A 16,691-nucleotide genomic window follows, 5' to 3' on the forward strand; every position below is an offset into this window, starting at 1 on the left:
ACTTATTTTTTTTCATGCCTAAAAATGAATTATTTAGCATGACTTATGAGGAGAGGCTGAGGGAACTGGGATTGTTTAGTCTGCAGAAGAGAAGAATGAGGGGGGATTTGATAGCTGCTTTCAACTACCTGAGAGGTGGTTCCAGAGAGGATGGTTCTAGACTATTCTCAGTGGTAGAAGAGGACAGGACAAGGAGTAATGGTCTCAAGTTGCAGTGGGGAAGGTTTAGGTTGGATATTAGGAAAAACGTTTTCACTAGGAGGGTGGTGAAACACTGGAATGCGTTACCTAGGGAGGTGGTAGAATCTCCTTCCTTAGACGTTTTTAAGGTCAGGCTTGACAAAGCCCTGGCTGGGATGATTTAATTGGGGATTGGTCCTGCTTTGAGCAGGGGGTTGGACTAGATGACCTCCTGAGGTCCCTTCCAACCCTGATATTCTATGATTCTGTGATTATGGGGCCTAAGCTTTGTGCTCCCACTTTGAAAAATTTTGGCTTTACTTACTCCTATTCCACTGAAGATCTGACTAGTCCTCCCCTACTGGACACACCACTGGTGGTATAAGCGAAAAACTGCATTTGAGACAGATCTCTGGGAACAGAGTTGCTCAGCCCAGTGGATTGTGGCCTAATGCACAAACTGCCTGATCCTCAGTTCTCTGTCTAGTGGACCCCAGCCCTGAGGAAGCAAGAAGTCACTAAGAGGAAGTTAATGTTGCAAGCCGTGCATGGGAAGGGGGGGAATTGTATGCTGCAAAGCCACAACTCCCATCTCTGTACATACTACTTACCACCATTTTGCATGATCAGATTTGTTCTTCTCTGCACTACCCAGTGGATGGTGACATATGTCCCATGTCTGGTAGCCAGTGCTGTCTATCACAAATGCATGAGATCATTCCAGTCCCTGAGGATTAATGCAGTGACACATTGATAGGCCAGATGAACCAATAACACACTGGTGCAATCACTACTGGAATACTGTGTCCAGTTGTAGCATCAACCATTCGAGAAGGATGTTGATAAATCGGAGAGGGTTCACAGAAGGGCCCCAAGAATGATTAAGGGATTCTGAACCCAAAAGATTTTATATTTCCATGTTATGATTTTAGAGCAGAGGTCATTTTTAAGGGCCCACACACACGATCACAGGATTGGATAAGAGTGGGCCTGCAGTGAATAAGCGTTTCAAAAAATTACATTTATTCCCTGTATGGCTTAGTCTATTGGCTCTTACCTCTCCAACTGTTTCCAATCTGCTGGCATCATCTGAAGTACTGGTCAAATTACCATGGTGAAGAAGAGAGTCATTATCTTTGCAAGGGCTGTTTACTTCTTCTAACTCATCAAAAAAAATGTTCACGTCCTTGGCTACTACAAGCAAAAACAAAACCAAAAATAGAGTTTCAAACTAAAACTGAAAAGAGGCACTGAAAATAATACATTATAATAACCAAATATTGTACTTTTGCTTGTTATGAGATAAATACCTTTTGGTTTAAAATTTTAAGGGGTTGTGGTTATCAACAGTTGTATGATAGCACAATGATATCTTCATTAGCAGGCAACAAAGCTTTAGGAAAACTAATACTTTTATGATGCAAATTAAAAAAAAATCTGTCATAATAAAAGATACGCTAGCTAATTTCCTGGCTTCTCTTCAGATAATTGGTTTAAAGGCTTGCCTTTGGGATTACAGTGACCTCTGAAAATGTATCATAATAAAAAGGCAACATTTTTTAATATTCTCTGAAGTGTCCTGTTACATGTTGCAGAGATTCTCATAGGTATCACAGCCAGAGGGTTGAGAATGACCACAGTGCAATATGTTCCACCTTGTATTTACCAATGTATCCACTGAGTACATTTCCCAGACCTGAAGAAGAGCTCTGTGTAAGCTCAAAAGCTTGTCTCTGTCACCAACAGAAGTTGGTCCAATAAAAGATATCACCTCACCCACCTTGTCTCTCAGTATATTGGTCTGTCTGATGCCACTGAGAGGGTTGTGAGAGAAGCAGTGATTTAAATCCACATATTATATCCAGTCTGAAGAGAGGTCAGGAAATCATTCTATTTGCATTACTGTATTGTTTCATCAGGACTGAAAATGACTGCACTGCACCTGAAGTGGGCGGGGGGAACGTTGTCTGGGCTTGCCAGAGGAAGGAAGTAGTGCTTTATGGGAGGGATGGGGAAGGAGGTGAGTAACTACTGCAAAAAGGTGGGGAGTGGTCAGCTTTGCAGCACTGACTCAGCCCCTGGGAATGGGAGGGCAGAAGTCTTTAAAAGGTGTAACCCTGGACATTGGAAGCCCATTTTCCATGGAGCAGGAAAGGGAGCACCCACTCTCCCTCAACGTGCTAAAGTCTGGTTGGGTTAGGACCTGCTGTGGGCATTGTGCTACTCGCTCCTTTGTAGGGTGGCTGGGAAGGAATTTTTCCCTCGCCACCATATTGGCTTCGGTGGAGTGGGGTTTTTTCGCCTCCTCCACAGCGGGTGTCAGGGAGGACCTATTATGGTGAGGAGAAAAGTGGTTAGGCTATATGTCTCAACTTGTTTTGTAAGTGTGGGGCGGATGCCCAGTGCAGGTACTCCATAGGGAAAGCATCCAGTGACCAGATAAATGGCCTGGTAATGGACTTGAAAAGGAGATGCTGGTTAATGAAATGGGGTGGAGGGGTTGGGGCTCCTATGATTGGTACGGCAGGGAGCCAACCCTCCCTTTCCTATAGCCCACCTTAACCCACTTATGAGGGGTGGATGGATGGTAAGGTCCAAGCCACAGGTTGGTTGCGGGACCTGGATGGAAAATGAAAGGGGCTGGTGGAAGCCTCGGGTCGTTATTTGAATGAACATGGATTTGCTTGCACTGTACACTTTCATCCAGCGAGTAGTCCCAGACATCTAATAATAAAGTTGTGGCCTGATTAAAATTAATATCAAGTGTCTCCTGTCCTTCTTCCGGGATAGCTGGATAACCTCCCACCAGGTACCCCACGGTAAATGATATATCACACTTCTCATGATCATTTACAGTAAAACAAGGTCACAGAGGACTATCTATAGATGTACTAATAAAGGTGAACTGTCCTATACTACTTAAACTCTGAGGTTGTGCTGAGTGCTCATTGGCTGAGTGGCTGTGCAAGACTACTGAACACCAGTGTGTCATGAAAGGGGAAAGCCAGATGGGCTGATGTGGTGGGCACAGCCGGGGAGGAGAGGAGTAAGAAAGGAGAGGAATCAGGGGATCCATGTTTATGCTGATCTAATATCCAATGGCTTTATGTGGATAAGGAGGTTTCCAAAGGTTAAAGATTTATGCTCCTTTTTTGCAAGTATAAAACGAGGGCAGGTAGGTTTAAATGATAAATGCTGCATTTCAGACTAACAGCTTTGCATATAAAGCCACTTTTAAAAAATTCCAAAAACCAAACAAACTCAACCCCCCCCCTCCAAACTTTTCTTCATATCAGATTGACTCCACTATGGAAACTAGAATAATATACCAAGACAAACTGCCTCATTTTGAATTGAAAAATCATAGCTTTTAGGGTCTTCAACTGCTCTTTCCATCTTGATGACATAACAATAAAGCTTTGCTATTAGGCAATTATCATGGCATTCTATGCCAGACTAGTAGCTACTGCATCTCGTGTATCAAGCTCATGGTTTAACAAATTAGGTAAAATATTGCATTATTCAGCTATACGTCTTGTGACCACACATAGGAATTATACAATGCTTAATTCACACTGAACACTTTGTCCTGTAATCATTTAGTTTTACATAGCACCCTCCACCCTCATAGCTCCCAGATTGCTTTAGCAAGGATATTAGGTCCAATAGTCTTATCGAGCATCTTACTTACCCTACCTATATATCCATTTATCACCACTATATCTGAATACCTTCCAAGGTTAAAACAATTTTTTTTTACAATCATACATATTATTAAAAAGAAAAGGAGTACTTGTGGCACCTTAGAGACTAATCAATTTATTTGAGCATAAGCTTTCGTGAGGTTGTAGATCCTTGATAATGCGTTGGAGAAGTCACCTACTACAGGACAGGCCTAACAAAGAAAATAACAGAACACCACTAGCCGTCACCTTCAGCCCCCAACTAAAATACCGCCAACGCATTATCAAGGATCTACAACCTATCCTGAAGGATGACCCAACACTCTCACAAATCTTGGGAGACAGGCCAGTCCTTGCCTACAGACAGCCCCCAACCTGAAGCGAATACTCACCAGCAACCACATACCACACAACAGAACCACTAACCCAGGAACCTATCCTTGCAACAAAGCCCGTTGCCAACTGTGCCCACATATCTATTCAGGGGACACCATCACAGGGCCTAATAACATCAGCCACACTATGAGAGGCTCGTTCACCTGCACATCTACCAATGTGATATATGCCATCATGTGCCAGCAATGCCCCTCTGCCATGTACATTGGGCAAACTGGACAGTCTCTACGTAAAAGAATCAATGGACACAAATTAGATGTCAAGAATTATAACATTCAAAAACCAGTCGGAGAGCACTTCAATCTCTCTGGTCACTCAATTTCTGATCTCAAAGTGACTATCCTTCAACAAAAAAACTTCGAAAACAGACTCCAACGAGAGACTGCTGAATTGGAATTAATTTGCAAATTGGATACAATTAACTTAAGCTTGAATAGAGACTGGGAATGGTTGATTCATTATAAAAAGTAACCTATTTCCCCTTGTTTATTCCTTCCCCCCCACACTGTTGCTCAGACGTTCTTGTTAAACCCTGGATTTGTGCTGGAAATGGTCCACCTTGATTATCATACACATTGTAAGGAGAGTGATCACTTTAGATAAGCTATTACCAGCAGGAGAGTGGGATGGGGGAGAGAAAACCTTTTGTAGTGATAAACGCCCATTTTTTCATGGTCTGTGTATATAAAAACATCTTCTGTATTTTCCACAGTATGCATCCGATGAAGTGAGCTGTAGCTCACGAAAGCTTATGCTCAAATAAATTGGTTAGTCTCTAAGGTGCCACAAGTACTCCTTTTCTTTTTGCGAATACAGACTAACATGGCTGTTACTCTGAAATCATACATATTATTAGTTTCTCTTCTTTCTCACCCCATGATAGTTATTTTTTATTATTCATTTATCCTACTTTTGTGAAAAGTGCTGGGGCATCTTTAGTGACAGGTGGTTAAGGATGTAGCTTTCCATCCAGAAGAGGGTGTCATCCACCAACATAGTGCTCCAAAGCAACCTACTGCGGCACTAGTTCAATGCTGACTCAGCAGAAAAAGTTGCCCACTGCCTCACCACAAGTCTATATATTCAGCAACATAAAGGATGTTTTTTTCCTCCTGTCTGTAATCATAGTGGTGGAGTTTTTGAAGCAGGGTAAGAGTGCTGAGGCAAGATAATACATGCTATTCATATTCATGATACTATTTCTTCCACTTCAAGCAGGCTGCCTGAAAAAATTCTGCCTCCTTCAGTAATAATTTGGATGTTGATCACAATCTGTCTTTGCACATGTTAACTTGAGGAGGATCCATCACAATACTTAAAAATAAGAACTTTTGGGGCTGACAATCATTTTGAATTACCAGTAGCTCCACTGTACTGGAATGTTGAAGGAGATCCCTTAAAGACAGACCATGCTAGCCTGTACTTTATCAATGCCTCATTATACTATCTCAAAGGAATATGAGACTGAGTTAGTGAGACTTTCCATGTGTTATCCAAAGTAAGTCTATCTTTTAGCAAGGGGAGATGAAAGAAGACATGCATGACTGATTTTGAAGGAGAGATTGTTGGAGCATAGCACACTAGAGAATTTACGCATGAGCTAACTCTTCATCCTTCCATGAAAATTGCCCCTGTAACACTGATGAGGTCATTGGGACATTGAATAATATGCTTCTTAAGTGCTAGTAATGTACAGAGTTGCAACTTGGATGGTTTCCAAACTGGTACACAGTTGGGTGGTCTAGATAGATAGTTAGCTACTTTTTTTAAAGACTGGTTTAAAACAGACTGGATGACTCAGAGGACTTGTAATGAAACACCATCTTATTTTGGGGTCACTTTGAAATCCAGCTCAGTGGCCTACGTGATATTAGTTTGCAATGTCTTTCAAAACAGTCTTCAGTAGAATATTCTCTGTCACAAAAAGCCATAATAATTGGTATCCTGGTTGGCAACCTAAGCAAAAGGGCTAAAGACAGAATAATTATAGATACTGAAGTCCCTTGTCATCTCTAGAGGTGTCTATGTCCCTCTTCAGGTTAGGGTATAAACATGCTGATTGAGAGAACGTAGAGATCCTTACATTGCTATGGGCATGGTGTTTCTATTCTATGGATAAACTGAGTTTCAGTCTCCAATGCTGAATATGTGGCTCTAACGTTTCTTAGAACATTTTTTTCATAAGGCTTGTTGAATATCAAAAATGAAATTTCTCAAAAAAATGTTTAACAAAAAAGTTGGTTGTTTCCTCTCCCTGCTCCTCAATTTTAACAATGTTTGTGGTATTTTAAAGCCTTCTTTTGTACCCATCGCTCTGCTGCTAGTAGTAACTAATTCATCCATTCCACTGAACCGAATCTGCATCCTTCCTGCACCGTCAAACTTTCATTAGGGCACAAACAAGGTCCCACCATTCCTATTTTTCCTGGGCCTCTCTCTGCATGTCCTCTGTATTGTGAAGGCACAAGTTTTTTATCTCTAAGTACCAAGGAATTCTTTCAGCCAGCCCCTTCCACATGTTCCTCCAGCTGCCCCATGGCATACCTGGCATGGCAGACACCCTAGTTTCATTCTTAACACATGTCCCAAATGTTTCCATCTTCTTTTCTGGACCTGTACTTCAACAAACTGCTTGTTGACAGACTAAGCACATGGTCGGTCATACAATGAATCCCATCCTAGCCTCAAGCACCAAGCCCCATCCTACACAGAGAAACAGTAAAGCTTCTGTGACATGCGAGTCAATTGAGCCAGTCATGGGTACACCCAATGTGATGCTTTGGGGTTCAACTCAAACCACTAAGGGGTTGTGTTACTGCCTGCCCTGCAACTCTGGATGCTTTAAATAACTATACTGCTCACAGCCCTGACACCAACAGCCAGCCTACAAGCATTCAGGTCCCACCATGGCTTACACTGCCCAGTTACTATTTGGAGCTTGTCCCCAGACCCTCCTCTCCAGTTCCAAATTTTCCCAAAACTGTCTGCCCTGCAGTGTCCTGCCCTCTCCTGGAACACTCACAGAGGGTAAATTTGTGGTTCCTTTAAAAAACTGGTAAACAGAAGCTCCTTAATTTAACTGGGGTTGACAAACATCACGTTTTACTCAAAGCACTGAACTGGTTTATAGTAAAAGTAAAACTAGTTTATTAAATTAAAAGTCATAGGTTTAGGTGATCTTGAGTATAAGGAATTAAAGTAGAAAGGATTACAAGCAGACAAGTAAAAATATGCATCTAAAACTAAAACCTGATTGAACAAACTAGACTCTCTGGTTCAAAGATGTGTTTCTCACCAAGTCTGTTTCCAGCATGGCTGACCAGATTCTCTGACCCTTTCACAGATCTCTAAGTGCTCTGTTCCTTTGTTTTTTCATGTGAAGGATGCCAAAATGTCTGTCTTTCTTTTTCCTCATATCTTCCCAAAGTTCATTGACCCTGCTTCAAGAGACAGGAAGGCTTGCTGGGAGTCCAGGTTCCACTGCCCCAGGAGATTAAGTGGTCATCTTTCCCCTCCTACTCTCCTGACAGCTTTGTTCATCTTGCATGTAAATGTACCGTCATTTTCTCTGCCTGATAACCAAGGTGGTCAGACAACCAAATACACATTCCTTTGTCTAGTGCAGACTGGGCTTATGCATTGCTTGCCAAACACATTTTAAGAACATAATTCTAGCAAATCTTTAACTATTTGCACACACACCACACAATTATTTTTGGGACCAGCATGTTACTAGTTTGTATATGATACCTTACATGACACCTTTTAGATACAGATTATGACAGTGTGTTAGGTGTAGTGAGGATGTCAGGTCTGACAAGAATTGATTACTGTAGTGAACCACCAATGGGCTTCTGAGTCACATCCATCCAATCCCAGACCACCACATGGCAACATGTGAGAAAGCTCAGTCAGCAAACAAGTTAGAGTGCACCAATGACAAGTTAAAGTGGAAACATGATTTTTTGTGTGTGAAATTTCAGGAAATTTTTTTAAACTTATACCAAAATATTTCTAATAAACTGTCAAACACTAGGAAATTTCAAATAAATCCATATGTTTTTGTGAACCATTTCATTTTCTTCAGACCATCTTTTTTGACAAAAATATCTATTATTATTATTCAGCAATATTTCATCATGGGGATTTTTAAAAATAGCCTTCACAACACACAGGATCTTTAAGCATAAAAAGGGGAATGCTACTATCTATAATTTACCATGAGTCACCCATAAATCTTGACCACGCATCAACTCTTCAGATCTGGGAAGTCAGGAGTTTTGTTAAATACGCCACAGATTTCCTGCATTTTAGGTGCTCAAATTCATTCTATCTCCTTTGACTTTCCTTAACATTCTTGCAGTGCCTAAGAGTGCTGTCTTCTGGAGCTCATTGATTGTGATGTTAAATCCATACTTGCCACAGAGGCTTCAAAGCAGACACTTGGCAACCTCATTCATAGAATCATAGAATATCAGGGTTGGAAGGGACCTCAGGAGGTCATCTAGTCCAACCCCCTGCTCAAAGCAGGACCAATCCCCAATTAAATCATCCCAGCCAGGGCTTTGTCAAGCCTGACCTTAAAAACTTCTAAGGAAGGAGATTCTACCACCTCCCTAAGTAACGCATTCCAGTGTTTCACCACCCTCCTAGTGAAAAAGTTTTTCCTAATATCCAACCTAAACCTCCCCCACTGCAACTTGAGACCATTACTCTTGTCCTGTCCTCTTCTACCACTGAGAATAGTCTAGAACAATCCTCTCTGGAACCACCTCTAAGGTAGTTGAAAGCAGCTATCAAATCCCCCCTCATTCTTCTCTTCTGCAGACTAAACAGTCCCAGTTCCCTCAGCCTCTCCTCATAAGTCATGCGTTCCAGACCCCTAATCATTTTTGTTGCCCTTCGCTGGACTCTCTCCAATTTATCCACATCCTTCTTGTAGTGTGGGGCCCAAAACTGGACACAGTACTCCAGATGAGGCCTCACCAATGTCGAATAGATGGGGATGATCACGTCCCTTGATCTGCTCGCTATGCCCCTACTTATACATCCCAAAATGCCATTGGCCTTCTTGGCAACAAGGGCACACTGCTGACTCATATCCAGCTTCTCGTCCACTGTCACCCCTAGGTCCTTTTCCGCAGAGCTGCTGCCTAGCCATTCGGTCCCTAATCTGTAGCTGTGCATTGGGTTCTTCCGTCCTAAGTGCAGGACCCTGCACTTATCCTTATTGAACCTCAACAGATTTCTTTTGGCCCAATCCTCCAATTTGTCTAGGTCCCTCTGTATCCTATCCCTGCCCTCCAGCGTATCTACCACTCCTCCCAGTTTAGTATCATCCACAAATTTGCTGAGAGTGCAATCCACACCATCCTCCAGATCATTTATGAAGATATTGAACAAAACCGGCCCCAGGACCAACCCCTGGGGCACTCCACTTGACACCGGCTGCCAACTAGACATGGAGCCATTGATCACTACCCATTGAGCCCGACAATCTAGCAAACTTTCTACCCACCTTATAGTGCATTCATCCAGCCCATACTTCTTTAACTTGCTGACAAGAATACTGTGGGAGACCGTGTCAAAAGCTTTGCTCAAGTCAAGAAACAATACATCCACTGCTTTCCCTTCATCCACAGAACCAGTAATCTCATCATAGAAGGCGATTAGATTAGTCAGGCATGACCTTCCCTTGGTGAATCCATGCTGACTGTTCCTGATCACTTTCCTCTCATGTAAGTGCTTCAGGATTGATTCTTTGAGGACCTGCTCCATGATTTTTCCAGGGACTGAGGTGAGGCTGACTGGCCTGTAGTTCCCAGGATCCTCCTTCCTTCTCTTCCTTCTTCATTGTGTCTCTTCATAAATTCTCCCCCAGCTATGCTGCTGCCGGTGCTCAACACATGCTCCACCATCTCTTCCTTTTTGGAACACAGTCTATAGTTTGGGGAGCAGTTTTGTCGGTCAATTCTGTTTCAAAGGTAATTAAGCCTTAAGGGCTGCTTTTGTGCACTGATAATGAAGCCCTCTGTCTCTTTTGAGGTGTCCTTCTAAAGCCATAAATAAATCTTCGATCACTGATGCGTTCCAGCTCTTTACACCACTGTCCAATGTCCTCGCATTGATTTCTGCATAAATCTTTCAAGTCTTTCTTTGGTGGTTTGCTTTCTCCTTTCCTTTATGGGAGCCATTGCTTGTTATTGTGAGCAGATGATGTTTTACTCTGGCTGATGCCTCGTATTTTCATGTGTTATTCATCACTGGCAATTATTATTAATTATTATTTATATGAATTACTAAAGCACCTAGGAGCCCTAGTCATGGCCAAGGATCCTGTTGTGATATGGAAAGATTCAAACTCTGAGCAAGTGTGTTGGATACAATTTTACAATCTGCTTTCTGTAAGGAGATCAGTCTACAATGTCCACAATCTGGACCCATTTTTCCATGATTCATTTTCAATTAAATAATCAGAAATTAAACAAGTCTCTCTTAGAAATCTACCTGGATGTTAGAAAATACTTCCAACTTAGAGAGGAAAAATTAGTAAATCAAAATGATTTAAAAAAATCCTTGGAAATCCATACCACAAGGTGCTTCCCCAACCTCCATATTTTCATCATATATGAAATACTCTGAACAGCAACAGGTTTTCCTAGACTTTTCCCTTTGCAGCAGTGATAAAAGAAAGGTAAATATTTTGAAGCAAATCATCAGGGTCAATAGCTTAGAGGTCTCAAATCAGAGGTATACAATTGTCCAAGATATTTTTATAAACTGATTGCTTTCCTGTGGACAGCAAGTTCCCCCTTTCAATTTAATAACTAGGAAACTACACTTGAAGCCTTTACTACTTTTAATCTTTTTTTTTTTAAAGTTCTCCATTCTCCATTGCACATCTTCAATAGTACAGTATGGGGAATGGAGAAATTTTTTGAAAGAAGATTAAAAGAATAATATATTATAGTAAATACTTTAGAACACCTCTGTTTAGTACTCCAGCTTTAAGAAGATCTTGAGATTCTAGGCAGATTAATTTTGACAGAATAAAGGTGGTTCTGGGTAATTTGGCATGCTTCTTGTGAATTGCAGATGGTTCTGGCTGGTTTAAATGTTTTGTGTAGTTCGGATACGGTATGGCCCCTGTGATGCTGGCAGATCAGGTGCCAGCTCATGACAAGATCCCTACACCACAAATGCATGGCTGGAAACCAACTGGCTCACCTACATGTTAGTATTGTTAAAATAGTTATTAGATTTAGAGAGATTTGTTTAGTGTTTGGACTTTATGAAATGCTTGTGAGCTGCTGAATACATTAATCTCACTTATAATACCTGTATACCATGTAATAAGGTAATATTTACATGTTTTGCTCTGTACCTATAGATGTGTTTGTTATGAAACTTAGAAACCCGCACTGTCAGGAGAGAAGTATTACCAAGTGTGAAATACCAGTTTATCACAAAAGGAGTCATCTCTTGTCAAACAAAAGAAGGCCTATAGACACTAGACAAGCCACTGTGGAACATCAGTGGACAAAACTTTGTTGATTGCTTCAGCCACACCCATGAAGAGGGTAGGTGCACAAACTCTCATCCCATCATGGCTTGAACTCTGGGGGAATGGAATCAAAATCCCTGCCAAGAAGAAATTCTTACCACTGTGTTGCTTGGAATTTGGAGAGGGCAATATTTCTAAGCATAAGCAAGGGATTCCCAAGCCGTTTAGCTTGGGTTAGCCTAAAAGACATATAGAGCTTGTACATTACAGCAGTTTCTATTATTTTTTGGAACCAAAGACTAACTCATTTGTGTGTATGTATGTTTACCTGCTTTAACCTTGTAAATAATCTCTTGCTTCTTTTTCCTAGTTATTAAATCTTTAGATTGTTTTTTATAGAGATTCGCTACAAACATTGTCTTTGGTGAGCGATCTAAAGTACAATTGACCTGGGGTAAGTGACTGGTCCTTTGGGACTGTGAGTAACCTGAATACTATTGTCATTTTTGTTTTAAGGGACCATCTATCACAAAGATAGGCTTGCCTGGGTTGCAAAATAGACTGGAGAGCCCAAGGGGACTGTCTGTGACTCCATATTAAGACTATTATAGTGCTTGAGTTCACACTTGATACTGGGTTGGTGAAATCTAATTATAGAACACACAACCAATGTGGGGTTTGTGCCCTTCTTCTTAATAGTCTGCCCTGAGGCTGGCACTTATGGGTCATGAGCCACTCCAGACAACATAACTGACCAATTTTGTAAGGTGTGGTTTTAGCATTTCCAGGTTCATTATAGGTAGTTATCTCTGGATTGTGTCTGACTGGCAAAGGGCAATTTCAGAGAGATTCTGAGTATAACCACGGACAAGAGCATATGGGAAATAATTAGTCTTAAGGCAGAATAAGCTGAAATCTTTCCTATTAAAAATATTGAGAATATATTTTGAGCTGGAGTTCATAAGTGGAGAATTCTGATAGGAAACATTTGTACACTTTTTCTTACTTTGCACTCTAAAGGAGACTAGCAGCACAAGATCAGCAGAATGGAAAATAAAGACAGAGCAGCTTTACACTAAAGTCTTTCTATTAAAAAATGAAATAAAAATTGAAAAATCCTGTTCAACAATCATACACGGCAATCTAGCCAACAGTGATGTCCCAGCTAACAAAAGTTAGACAGAATGAAAGAAAATGCCCAGTAAACTTATGTTAACAAACAAAAATGTGGTTGCTAAAAGCAGTGACAGCCATTCTAATGCTACTTCTGTTGCACAGCCTACGTAAAATAAAAGTAGCAAACAAAGACCAATCAGGCCAACCAACCTAGCAAGAATGTTTAACTGTGCTATATCCAGGGCTGGATTTCCAATTAGGCACACTAGGCACAGGCCTAGGGGCGCCGGTGTTGTACGGGAACCTAAAAGTGGGTTAAAAGTTAAAAAGTTAATACATACGCAGTTAGTGGTTAGTGTGCTTATTTTAAAAATTATAAACATTCCAAATGATACAGGAGAACCTCAGAGTTATGGACACCTCAGGAATGGAGGTCACCCATAACTCTGAAATGTCTGGTTTCAGAGTGGTAGCCGTGTTAGTCTGTACCAGCAGAAAGAACGAGGAGTACTTGTGGCTCCTTAGAGACTAACAAATTTATTTGAGCATAAGCTTTCGTGGGCTAAAGCCCACTTCATCAGATGTATGCAGTGGAAAATACAGTTGGAAGATATATATACATACAGAGAACATGAAAAAATGGGCGTTGCCATACCAACTCTTAACGAGACCAATCAATTAAGTTCTATTTCCCCATGCTAATTTTCCCCCTAGTGTTACTCACACCTTCTTGTCAACTGTTTGAAATGGGCCATCCTGATTATCACTACAAAAGTTTTTTTCCTCCTGCTGATAATAGCCAACCTTAATCGGTTGGTCTCGTTAAGAGTTGGTAGGGCAACCCCCATTTTTTCATGTTCTCTGTATATATATATATATCATAAGAATAAAAGAATGGCCATACTGGGTCAGATCAAAGGTCCATCCAGCCTAGTATCCTGTCTAACGACAGTGGCCAATGCCAGGTGCCCCAGAGGGAGTGAACTTAACAAGTAATGATCTAGTGATCTCTCTCCTGCCATCCATCTCCACGCTCTGACAAACAGAGGCTAGGGACACCATTCCTTACCCATCCTGGCTAATAACCATTAATGGACTTAACCCCCATGAATTTATCCAGTTCTCTTTTAAACTCTGTTATAGTCCTAGCCTTCACAACCTCCTCAGGTAAGGAGTTCCACAGGTTGACTGTGCGCTGAGTGAAGAAGAACTTCCTTTTATTTATTTTAAACCTGATACCCATTAATTTCATTTGGTGGCCCCTAGTTCTTATATTATGGGGACAAGTAAATAACTTTTCCTTATTCACTTTCTCCACACCACTCACGATTTTATATACCTCTATCATATCCCCCCCAGTCTGTTCTTTTCAAGCTGAAAAGTCCTAGCCTCTTTAATCTCTCTCATATGAGACCCGTTCCAAACCCCTAATCATTTTAGTTGCCCTTTTCTGAACTTTTTCTAAGGCCAGTATATCGTTTTTGAGATGAGGGGACCACATCTGTACACAGTATTCAAGATGTGGGAGTACCATGGATTTATATAAGGGCAATAAGACATTCTCTGTCTTATTCTCCATCCCTTTTTTAACGATTCCTAACATCTTGTTTGCTTTTTTGACTGCCGCTGCACACTGCGTGGACGTCTTCAGAGAACTATCCACGATGACTCCAAGATCTTTCTCCTGATTAGTTGTAGCTAAATTAGCCCCCATCATATTGTATGTATAGTTGGGGTTATTTTTTCAATGTGTGGTTTCAGAGTAACAGCCGTGTTAGTCTGTATTCGCAAAAAGAAATGGAGTACTTGTGGCACCTTAGAGACTAACCAATTTATTTGAGCATGAGCTTTCGTGAGCTACAGCTCACTTCATCAGATGCATACTGTGGAAACTGCAGCAGACTTTATATATACACAGAGAATATGAAACAATACCTCCTCCCACCCCACTGTCCTGCTGGTAATAGCTTATCTAATGTGTGTTACTTTACATTTATCCACATTAAATTTCATTTGCCATTTTGTTGCCCAATCACTTAGTTTTGTGAGATCTTTTTGAAGTTCTACAGTCTGCTTTGGTCTTAACTATCTTGAGCAGTTTAGTATCATCTGCAAACTTTGCCACCTCACTGTTTACCCTTTTCTCCAGATTATTTATGAATAAGTTGAACAGGATTGGTCCTAGGACTGACCCTTGGGGAACACCACTAGTTATCCCTCTCCATTCTGAAAATTTACCGTTTATTCCTACCCTTTGTTCCCTGTCTTTTAATCAGTTCTCAATCCATGAAAGAATCTTCCCTCTTTTCCCATGACAGCTTAATTTACATAAGAGCCTTTGGAGAGGGACCTTGTCAAAGGCTTTCTGGAAATCTAAGTACACTATGTCCCCTGGATCCCCCTTGTTCACATGTTTGTTGACCCCCTCAAAGAACTCTAATAGATGAGTAAGACACAATCTCCCTTTACAGAAACCATGTTGACTTTTGCACAACAATTTATGTTCTTCTATGTGTCTGACAATTTTATTCTTTACTATTGTTTCAACTAATATGCCCGGTACTGACGTTAGACTTACCAGTCTGTAATTGTCAGGATCACCTCTAGAGCTCTTCTTAAATATTGGTGTTAGATTAGCTATCTTCCAGTCACTGGGTACAATAGCTGATTTGAAGGACAGGTTACAAATCATAGTTAATAGTTCCACAATTTCACATTTGAGTTCTTTAAAAGCATGATCTGAGGTCTTCAGTAATGCAGCCGGAGGTTATGGGTCTATTACAAGAGGGGGTGGGTGAGGTTCTGTGGCCTGTGATGTGCAGGAGGTCAGGCTAGACTATCGCAATGGTCCCTTCTGTCCTTAAAGTCTATGAGGCTATGAATGTTTGAAGCCCTCAGGAATTAAGCTGCTGTCCCGCTGTAAGAAACTGTTAGAGAGAATCATAGACCGTCACATTTGTCAAATAGTGAATGCCATTTTAGGAAAGGAGCAGTTTGGTTTTAGAAATGGAAAAGGGGTTATTGATGGTATGTTTATTCCCAGACAGCTGGTTGAAAAGAAGGTGGAGGAAAATGTCAGGCATGGCTGGGCTTTCCTTGATTGGAGAAAGAATCTGGCAAAGTAATTAGGTGAGGGCAGATACCGCTGTTACGATTCTATGGGGTACTGGAGGACCTTGTCCCGATGGTTAAGGATTTGTATGATGGTTCCATGACAAAAGTGGAGCTGTCCTTTGGTGGAACAAAGTGTTTTGAGGTGAAGGTTGGTCTCCACCAAGGATCAGAACTTAGTTCATTACTATTCATACTTCTGTTGGCCCCAAAATGAATAAAGAAAACACTGAAGTCATATGGGTGACTTGTGCAGAACCAGAGATTTGTGGGAGTTGGTTAGTGGCAAAAGGAAAAGTCAACAGAGAACTACAAACAAAGCTGCTGAATTCAGGGGAAGTCTAGTGCAAGATAAGTGGACTGATTTATGATAAACACAGGCCCAGACTACTTGAGGGAAACCTATACAAAACTATGATAAGACCAGCTCTTCTGTATGGATCAGAGTCCTGGGTGACCAAAGAGAGGCACTTGAGAAATCTTGAAACCATAGAAATAAGATGTCTGAGGGCAGTCAGAGGATTGACATTGCTGGACCTCATGTGGGATGATGCCATCAGGAGTAAGACCAAGGTCTGCAGTTTCAGCGAGAAGGTGCAAGAGAGGAGTCTGAGATTATATGGGCATGTACAAAGGGTGGATGATGGGAATCCTGTTTAAGAGGCATTTGAGATTAGAATTCATAGGTGTAGAACAAGCGG

General features: G+C 41.2%; 1 protein-coding gene across 1 annotated transcript in view; it reads right to left on the minus strand.

The window, feature by feature from the left end:
- ANO4 (anoctamin 4) overlaps window positions 1-16,691 on the minus strand; it is a 211,742-nt gene that overhangs the window by 158,445 nt on the left and 36,606 nt on the right. The window contains exon 3 of the mRNA XM_077807658.1: window positions 1,238-1,374. Within this exon, the coding sequence (XP_077663784.1) occupies window positions 1,238-1,374 (137 nt within the window). The remainder of the gene's footprint in view (window positions 1-1,237; window positions 1,375-16,691) is intronic.

This window comes from Eretmochelys imbricata, chromosome 1, assembly GCF_965152235.1.
Source record: "Eretmochelys imbricata isolate rEreImb1 chromosome 1, rEreImb1.hap1, whole genome shotgun sequence".
Lineage (NCBI taxonomy): Eukaryota > Metazoa > Chordata > Testudines > Cheloniidae > Eretmochelys > Eretmochelys imbricata.